At 53.1% G+C, this 10,212-nt stretch overlaps 1 protein-coding gene across 1 annotated transcript; it reads right to left on the reverse strand.

The window, feature by feature from the left end:
- Nucleotides 1-390: 390 nt before the first annotated feature.
- On the reverse strand, nt 391-6,258 carry KLHDC7A (kelch domain containing 7A). The gene has a single exon (XM_044996642.1). The coding sequence runs from the start codon at nt 6,003-6,005 to the stop codon at nt 3,384-3,386; it is 2,622 nt and encodes an 873-aa protein (XP_044852577.1). The 5' UTR covers nt 6,006-6,258; the 3' UTR covers nt 391-3,383.
- Between the last annotated feature and the right edge of the window lie 3,954 nt (nt 6,259-10,212).

The raw sequence follows: 10,212 nt of genomic DNA on the forward strand, positions 1-10,212 counted from the left end.
TATAGGCTCCTATTACCCCCACCCCCTGTCCAGATTTTTCACATTTGCTGTCTGGTCACCCTAGAACCACATCTCCCACAAGCTGCAGGCTTAACTGAAAACAGCTTAAGAAGCGCTCCTGTTTCCAGCATTGAGATACCCAACTCCCAAACCCCAAATAAATCCGTTTTACTCTGTATAAAGCGTATACAGGGTAAACTCATAAATTGTTCACCCTCTATAATACTGATAGAGAGATATGCACAGCTGTTTCTCCCCCCCACCAGGTATTAATACATTCTCTGGGTTAATTAACAAATAAAAAGTGATTTTATGAAATACAAAAAGTAGGATTTAAGTGATTCCAAGTAATAACAGACAGAACAAAGTGAATTACCAAGCAAAATAAAATAAAACACGCAAGTCTGAACCTAATACAGTAAGAAAACTGAATACAGATAAAATCTCACCCTCAGAGGAGTTCCAATAAGCTTCTTTTACAGACTAGCCTCCTTCTAGTCTGGGTCCAGCAATCATGCCCACCCCTCTGGTTACTGTCCGTTGTTCCAGTTTCTTTCAGGTATCCTTTGGGGGTGAAGAGGCTATTTCTTGAGCCAGCTGAAGACCAAATGGAGAGGCCTCCCAAGGCTTTATATAGTTTTCCCTTGTGGGTCTAAACATCTCCCTCCCCCATGTCAAATCCCCTCTACAAGATGGCGTTTTGGAGTCACATGGGCAAGTGACATGTCCATACATGACTTAGTTCCCTATAGGGACGTTCCCAGGAAAGCTCAGATGTGGATTGGCATCCACCAAGGTCCATTGTTTCCCAAGTACTTCCATTTACTTGAATAACCCCTTCACGCTATGTTGATCAAATCTGCCTTAGGTGCTTGCTACAGCAAACACTTTAAATACAAGCATAGAGCCAACATTCATAACTTCAGATATAAAAATGATACATGCATACGAATAGGATGAATACATTCAGTAGACCATAACCTTTGCAAAGATATGTTACATGGCATATCTAGCATAAAACATATTCCAGTTATGTCATATTTACATTCATAAGCATATTTCTATAAAGTATTATGGGGTGCAAGGTTACACTTTGGTCCCAGCCATCAGATTAAGGGGCTCCTTTGCTCTTGTTAAAGGATTTTACCTTGCAGTGCCTCCTTCAAAAGCAGATGCAGACTTGTGCAATCCCTTTTGCCCCGAGCCAATCAGAGCTGAGATAATTGGCACACTTATACCACAGCACCTGCTTGACCGATAGACAGCTGCACTGGCTCCATTTGCAGGATCAGATATTAAGGCAGTTGTGCCTATTAAACTTTTTGCAAAGACATTCTTGTTTCAATTTGCTACCTCACTTCAGAATATTGTTACTGTTCTTTTCCTTTCTTGTAGCTTCCATTACAGATTTTAAAAGATGCACAACCCAATCTTGGTTAGTTTTATTTAATACCAAGCATTTGTACTTCTATAGCAGTTAGATAACTAGGCAAGAGGTGCTTTGGACATCCCTAAAATCAATAAAGAGATAGTATCTTGCACAGAAGGGCTTTCATGTTCTTCCCTGACTTGACTTAGCTTAGCAATGCTCTGTAAGGTAGCTAAGTATCGTTATCCTGCTTTTACAGCTGGGGAAAACTGAGGCACAAAGAGGTTAAATGACTTGACCAAAGCACAACAGTTAGCCTTATGTGGCTGTACATCCATGGGGGCTGATCCAGACTGGAGACTCTAGGGTGCTACTGTAATATAGAGATATTGCGATAATAACCTATGCAGCAGAGGGCTGTTTGAGATATGAAGGCATTGGGGGTAAGGGCTAAAGAGAGGTAGAGTGACCAGGTGTCCTGATTTTATAGGGACTGTCCCGATTTTGGGGTCTTTGTCTTATATAGGCTCCTATTACCCCCCACCCCCGTCCCGATTTTTCACACTTGCTGTCTGGTCACCCTAGTTGAGGGCCATACGTCCCCCCAGATTCTGTGACTACCAGGGGTTGGTTTGGCCTCAGGTGCCTGCTGATGAATTCTTAACTTCTCCCAGTTGCCTTATGCCCGTTATGGTGGGCAGGGAATCACCAGGACAGAAACCCACCCCAGCCACATGCCCCTCCTTCCCCCAGCCGCGCCCGACGTGCCCAGACTGCCCCTTGTACCTGGAGCTCTGGCTGAGGAGGAGGAGCGGGGAGCACAGACAGCTGTAAGGAAAGCCTTGTGCGCCGGGGGGGCTGGGCCACGCCGCTGCTTTTCACAGCCAGTGCAAAGGGCCTGCGGGACAGCGGTGAACCGGGCCCAGAGCAGGGAGCTGATCTCCATGCTTGGCTCAGTCGCTGGGGCAAAGTTCTCCTCACTGGCATTTGCCATGGAAACCGCAACTGCCTCCAGTGTGGGCTGGGCCTTGGGGCTAGTTTTGGAAGCGGCCCAGCTCTCTAGCCTTTGAAAAACGTATCGTGCTGTTGGAAAGCGCTGGCTCGGCAGGCCCGGCGGAGGCTGAAGTTGTCTCTTTACTCTCTCAATGATCATGGCCTGGGCATACACAAGGCTCGCTCCCCCCCTTGTGCCATGGCCCTGAGCTGGCTCTGCATTCAGCTCCTGACCTCCCCACTGGGGCTGCCCACACGGGGGCTTGGGGGTCGCAGCTCAGCTGCTTGCTTTAGGTGATGATGCCAATGGCTGGACCCTGCCTCAGTTCTAGCCCTCCCAGGCAGCTGAAGTCCTTGGCATGGCACTGGTGTAAAGGATGCAGTCTGGATCCTGACCCTTTCAGATTCCCCATCTCCACCCGCACACTCGAAAAACCTCCAGGGAGCTTCCCCTTGCAGCTGTCTTTCTGGTACCTAAGAAACACCCCTTGCCTGTAAGACGTAGCGATGCATCGCACCAGGCACAGTGGGAAATTACTTTACAGCGGTGTCCCAAACTTTGCTCCACCCACGGCCACTTTGGCAACTTCCCAGGAGCCTGAGGCTTGCATTTAATTTGCACCAACGTTTACAGGCATTTAAATATCCCCCCCCCAAAAATGCACCCACCCAACCCACTGTTTGCATTTTCTGTGGCCGCTGAACTGGAACTGCTAGTGGGAGGCGTTTGCCAGCAATGGAAATATACAGTTAGCCAGTTTTGTTCCTCCTGCTTTTTAGTTAGAGAAGGGCTAGAACCAAGGATAGAAGCCCTCCCCCCAAGTCTAGATCCTAATGCCACAGTTGGATCATCTCTATAATGGGCTGAATTAGAACCGTGGAAGTGAATATCCCTGGACTTCAGGGAAGTCTGGATTTGACCAGGTGCTGAGTTCTGTGGTTCAGGCTCTGGGAGCTGCCTTTGGTCCTTGAGCCCAGGACAAAAGAAAAGAGAAGAATCAGGGTTTTTTTTAGCTTCCCATCAGACCCTTGTTTGCACCGTGCCTCTGTCTGGCAGTGCCAGGACGACGGGGAGGAGGGTCCCTCGGGGGGAAGGGAACAGCTGTAACTCCTTGACTCCGAAGCGTGGCGAGATGTGGTCCGCCAGGAACCTGATGTTGAACTGGCGGCTGATGCAATAGACCAGGTTCTCCACCACGGCACACTGGAAGCAGGGTGGGAAGGGCATGCGTTTGGTGGCACACTCGTACCACAGCTTGGCTTTCGGGCTGCAGCGGTAGACGCTGATGCCCATGCTGCGGTTGAGGTCAAAGCGGTAGATGAAGCCACCGGCGGTGACCATTTCGGTGGTCCGGTCCTTGCTCCCGCTGGTGATGCTGACCTTCCAGCTGTCCGACCGGCTGACGTACCGGAGCAACATGTAGCGCAGCGTGCCCCCGGTCACGTAAATCTCCCCGCCGCACGCCGTCGCGGTGTGGGCGACGGCGAAGGTGTCATTGGGCAGCGGCGCGGCGAAGGTCCACCGGTCCTGGCGGGGGTCATACTTTTCCACCGTATAGAGGCACTCTCCCCCGATCGCATACAGGTATCCATCCAAGGCGACAAGCTTGCAGTGAGGCCTGGCTTGGTTCAGTGGGCAGATCTCCTGCCAAATACTGGTCAGGGGGTTGTAGCAGAAAACCCTGTTGGAAGGCTTCTGGCGCTGGCCCAGCCCTTCGCAGCCAGCCACCACAAAGAGGTAATTGAACATGCTGCAGACGGCGCAGCCCCTAGAAACCGCCTCCACCGGCATATAGGACAGGGGATGCCAGACGTCGCCTTCGTTATCGTAGTAACAGAGCCTGCTGGTGTGCAAGCTCTGCTCCTGCGTGCTGACGTCTGCCACGGTGACGTACTTCCTGCCCTTCATCCTCCTCAGGAGGATCAGCTCCCTCTCCCTGGCATTGAGGCGCCCGAAGATAGACGGGTTCTTCAGGACCTGGAGGTAATTGTCGCTCATGACCTTATACGCTGCCTCCTGGAGACTGTCCAGTTTCTGCTTCTTGGCCATGCACAGGACATCATAGCAGTTCCCCAAATCCAGGTGGATGTCCACATCCGGCTGCAAGCTTAATGGGACTTTGAAGAAGTTGGCACCAGCAACAAGTTCCACTCTGGGTTCGTTGCCTGCATGAGGCTGGAGGCTGTGAAATGATTCCACCAGGGAAACGATGGAGCTGGAGTGGAGGGGACTGGCGGGGGGAGTGCTTGAGTCAGATCTTCTGCCAGCTGGTGTTAAAGCCCCAAACCCTTCCATCTGCACCTGAAGTTCGGGGTTATCTGCAATTTGATGGAAACTCTCTTTCCTGCCAAACCTGCGTTCCGGTTCAGCTGTCTTGTGGGCGGGTGAGAAGGAGCTGGCCGGATCAGATGCATCACCGCAGTCTGCAGGCTCCACGCTCTCTGCGGGATGTCTGAAAGGCAGGAGACTGGGAGAGAGGGGTGGGATGTTTGCTGTTGGTGAAGATCGGTCTTCATCTCCCACTGCCGACTCACTGGCTGGTTCTTGGGGCGTAGACAGGCGCAGCCAAGTCTCACGTTCACTTAGCTCTTCGTGGATTTTGTCTGGGTCGTAGAGTGAGTCGGTGTACGAGCAGGGCCGCTCCTTCGACACAGACTGCGAGGTGGACTGGACGTAGTAGTCATAGACCTTGCCTCGCAGGCTAGTAACGGAGGATGTGGACTCTTTAATATAGTTTTCCTCCACCTGTATCTTTGCAACGGAGGAGAAAGTGTAGGAGGCATCAGACCTCTGATCGCTTTGGTTGATGGCTAAGCCCATGTCCGATGTAGCATTGAGGGTCTGAATCCTCTCCTGGCCAGCCGAGGCCTCCTGGTTCCAGGCCAAACTCTCACTCATGTCTCCCGCTTCCTCCTCCTCAGTGTCCGGGGTGGATCTGTCAGCTGCTGTGAGCTCAGCAGCATTTCCTGCTTGGGTGCTGCAAGGATTGTGCCTGAGGCTGACGCTACACCCAGACTGCTGCGAGGCTACGTCCCAGCTGCCCCCCCTGCTGTCATCGACAGAGCTGTCCGGTTTGCGTGTCAGACTGCAAACGTTACGCTTACCCCCGGCTTCTGTTCCCGCCACCGGCGCCTCCTGCTCTGCACCGTCTGCTGTCGCCACGTTCGGGACCACACCTGGACTCTGCCCCTGTCCCTCAGAAACAGGCTGCTTTTTGTCTGGCTGTGATTCGGCGACCAGCTGACAAGCCTTTTTTCCCTTTTTCTCCTCCTCCTCCCCCTTTGGCAGCCTTTGATCTTCCCTGGGCGGTGTGCTTTGTGGGCCCCGCGGGCCCGCCGCCACCGTCCCACCCAGGTGCGCACTTTGATTCCCTTTGCTGGTGCTTGGCCTCACCCCATTGCTGTTGACTTGCCTGCACCTGAGTCCCCGTGGTGTTTCTTCTGCGCCTCCCCTTCCGGATCCAGCCTTTTCTCTCTGCTCCGTCACATGCTCAGCGTTTCTGATCCCGCTGCTGGCTGGTCGGGACTTATAGAATCTATAAGCCAGAGTCAGTAGGAGCAGAGCCGCGGCGGAAAGTGCCAGCTTCCCAGCGAGCTGCATGTCTGGCAGCCAGTCCCGGCTGACTCGAGCCCCGTTGGTCATTCTTCCATAACAGGCCAGCAGTCAGGAATGTGAAGAATCTGATTAATGATTGCCAAGCTGGGACAAGCTCAAGGCGAAGCAGGCCTCTCTCTCTGAGCTCCCCGAGGCGTTTGGGGGCAAGGTGACTTTCACCTGCGGCAGGTAGACTGGCACAGGCTTCCAGCTGACGGCTGGAGCATGCAGTGTCTGCTTTCCATAGCAGCTTTGCATATTTGAGCAAGGTGGGTTGGGCTGGGCTCAGGTGCAAATGTGCATGCCAGGCAACAGACAGCGAGTGACATGGGGCTGGCTATATTACCCAGGTAAACAGAGAGGCTTAGAAAAAATACAAATAAGTAGAAAGGCAAAGGAAAGGTGAAAATAGCTTCCCAAGCCAGCCCATAGACTTTTCTCTGTGCCTTTCAACAATTTTTTTTTTAAAGGGCCCGTTTGTTTTCAGCTTATCACGAATATAGTCGCTGGGGAAAAGGGCCGGCCTCTTTAAATCCTGGGATGGTGGGAGGAGCCCATGAAAAGAATGAAAGCCCCCGCCCCCATCTCAGGTGAGGGAGGGGCCAGGAACTGAGAATTTAACTGATGACCGGGGACAAAGAATGAGCAAACTGTGTGCGTGTTGCTGGGGGTGGGTGGGGAGGGAGGGTGACCGGGTCAAATTGAGGGATGCCAAGAAGAGAACCATAGACAGCCCACCGATGTGAGGAGGAGTCCAAGGAGGTGGGATACCACCTACAGGACACATGCCTGGACAAGGGGCTGGAAAAAAGCCACACAGTCGAAGAGGACTGACCCCCCATCCATCCCCCACCTCCTGTACTGATGGACGGCCAGCTTGGCCACTGCCAGGAGGAGGTGATGAGGCCCTCTCGGGGCTTGGTGGGCCCGTGGATGGGGAGTGAGTAGAGGAACAGGGGCAGGATTGACAGTCCTGGAGCGTGAAGTCCCCTGTTTACCCACCCAGAACAGATCACTTGGCAAAGCTTCCCTGCATACGGCCCTGCCAGAGAACCGCACTCCTGGCCTTAGAGGCATGCCCTGTCCTGGTGAGAGGACAGCCCAGCTTCGTGGCCTGGCTAGTCCTTATCTGCTGACAGCAAGGGTGCCAGCTGGGGCGGCGGTCTCATGCGGTGGACGTCTGCCTGCTGAAAACTGGGCTGACGGGGAGATCCTCTTACTTCCAACTTAGATTGGACCCTTTATACCTCTTTCTTTGAGGCAGGGTCTGTGTCAATCCATCCGTCCATCCATCTTGGAAAATCCCGAAGAATAGCCATGCTCAGGGCAAACCATGAGCTGAGGTTTATGTGGTGCTGGTGTTTAAATGAACCATAAAGGCAAATGCCCAGGGGAGGGGAAAGTTTGGGCCAGCGTGTGCATGTGCTGCTTTAGGAGCAGGGTGGGAATGCCAGCTGCTTACAAACCTTCAAATCATTCCCTCGCTTCTAGGGGGATAACAGCACAGCGGGCTCTGCCCTGCAGTGGGCGAGGATTGGCTAAGCACCCCAAAGGTCAGGGGCAGATTCACGACTGGCCATGTACCACAGTCCTGCATCCTCTAGCTTCCTTGTGGGAGGCCTCCGCCTCTTGCAGCCGGAGCAGCTCTGGGAGCAGACTGGCTGCCTTTCTAACCTTGCAAATAACATCGTAGAGCCAGATCCCTGGCTGGCGTCAATTGATGTAAAACTCCAGTGACGTCAATGGAGCGATGCTGATTTACACCAGCGGAGGATCCGGCCTGGGGTGCTCGTTTCCAGATGTGGTTCACAGCCCCTCCTCTCCCTGCTCCTCATCCTCCCTCCCCAAAGCACTTGTTGGGGGGTGGAGGGATGTACCGCAACCCGTTCCTGTCAGGCGGAACAGGTGGTGGGACCACTGTGTCACCCCTCTCTGCGCCGAGGCTCCGTCGGTCATGTGAGTAAGTTGCCATGAATTTGAGTGCCCTGGGCCAGGGAAGGAGGCAGCGGCAGGAACGGGCAGGGAGACATTCCCAGTCGTCCTCCTTCCCAGGGAGACGTGGGGACCTGAAGTTCAGTAATGGCGAGTGAAGGGAGCCGCTTGGAAAGTCACAAAGTCCTCTTGCTACAGTGGGCTGAGCATGGCAGGCGCAGCCAGTCTCCGGAGCAGCCATAGCCGACTTGGAATGAAAGAACTTATTGCTTTAAAAAAAAAAAAAGGGGGAGTGAAATGAACAAATGAAGACAGGAGCGAAATTAAAAGATAATTGGAAGTCTATATTAGGCCGTGTGTGTGTGCCAAGCCTCGCGCGCCGTGTCATGTGAGAGTAACCAGGGAGCTCCTCAGTTTGCTCAGGGGGAGGATAAAACAATCTAATGCAATGCAAACAAACAGGCCTATCTTAAATGGGATTAGCTTCTCATTTAATCCGGAGAATGTTTCCTGGCTGTTTGTTTTTTCTCTTCCCTGAGCGGGATGATTTTTATTCTATTTTTTGGGGCTGGGTGAGGGCGGGACGTGTGGTGTGACTGGAGCGGGGAGGTCTGTGTGTGCTGCGGTAGGTGTGGATGGTGGGCGGTTGTTGGTGTGTGGAACGTGGGTGGATAGGGACTTGGGGCGTGTGGTATGTGTGGCGGTGTAGGATGTAGCTCTGGGGAGATGGGTGGGTAGCTGTGGTGTGTGTGTGCACACGTAAACACGTGTGAAGTAAGTGACTGGTGCGTGAAGTGGGTGAGTAGCGTAGGGTACATCCTGTGCACTTGTGATATGGGTGGGTAAGGCTGAAAGGGGTGGAGGTGTGTGTGACTGTATGGTTGTGTTGCACGGGATCTATTTGTGCTGGAAATCTGTGGGAAGTGTGTATTGTGTGTGGCCAATCTGTAAGCAGTGTATGCACTTGTGATGTGAGAGGATAAGTTTGGGAGGCGCGTGTGTGTGTGTGTTACAGCTGATGTAGAGCTGGGTGTGAGTGAGTGTGTATGTAGTGAAGCAGGTGAGCACTGTGTGGTTGTGAGGTGAAAGGTTGGGGCTGTAGTTGTTGTGGTATATGTGGATGAGGGGTGCACCGGTATATGCGTGCGGAGGTGTTTGGGGGATGGGGGGGAGATGTTTGTGGATAAGTGTGTATAGCGGAAGATATTTGGTATGTGTGTCGATGAGACATGGCTGGATAGATATTTGCTGAGTGTGTGTGAGATCTTTGCGATGTGCGTGAATAAGTATAGGGGTGTGTGCATGTGGTGTGTCTGTGTGTATGTCCAGGAGATGTAGGGGGATAGGTGTTTGGTGTGTGGGTGGGGGTATGTGGTGTGTGTGTGTGTCCAGGAGACGTAGGGGGATAGGTGTTTGGGGTGTGTGTGGTATGTGGTGTGTATGTCCAGGGGGATAGGTGTTCGGTGTGTGTGTGGGGGGGTATGTGGTGTGTATGTCCAGGAGATGTAAGGGGATAGGTGTTTGGTGTGTGGGGGGGTATGTGGTGTGTATGTCCAGGAGATGTAAGGGGATAGGTGTTTGGTGTGTGGGGGGGTATGTGGTGTGTGTGTCCAGGAGATGTAGGGGGATAGGTGTTTGGTGTGTGGGGGGGTATGTGGTGTGTGTGTCCAGGAGATGTAGGGGGATAGGTGTTTGGTGTGTGGGTGTGTGGTGTGAGGGGGAGGGGGCCTGTGTATGCGAGTGAAGAGGTGGGAGGTGTGTAGATGGTGGAGGCTGTGCTGGAGCAGGTATTTGTGTATGTGATGTGCCTCTGCGGTGGACTGGTTCAGTGTGTGACGAGTGTGGGAGGCGAGGTGTGTGGCTGGAGAGACTCCACCATTCCTTTGTCACTGTCTTTGTCTAATGAGCGAGCGCCTGGGAGCCAGCCCGCTGCTCCGAGTCAGAGGGGACAAACGTCAAATATGCAAAGGACACAAAAACAATGGGGTGCGGTGTGGGGAACTCCACCGGCGCCATTAGTCATTCTGCTCTGCTGCGTTAATTGCAAATCAACAGCTTCAGCAGGTGGGGACCCAAACACACAACAAGACCTGCCAGGTGAAGCGTTACATCTGGATGCCACCAGCTATCAGGATATAGACCGACTCTGAACATCTCCCTAGAGAACTCAGCTCACCAGCTGGGACTGGAGGCAGTGCAGCCTAGTGGCTAGAGCACTAGACTGGGACTCAGGAGACCTGGCCTCAATTTCTAGCTCTGCCACGGGCCTGTTGAGTGACTTTGGGCAAGTCACTTTGTGCCTCGGGGGTCTGCCTACACAGCA

Source organism: Mauremys mutica, chromosome 21, assembly GCF_020497125.1.
Source record: "Mauremys mutica isolate MM-2020 ecotype Southern chromosome 21, ASM2049712v1, whole genome shotgun sequence".
NCBI classification, from domain to species: Eukaryota; Metazoa; Chordata; order Testudines; family Geoemydidae; genus Mauremys; species Mauremys mutica.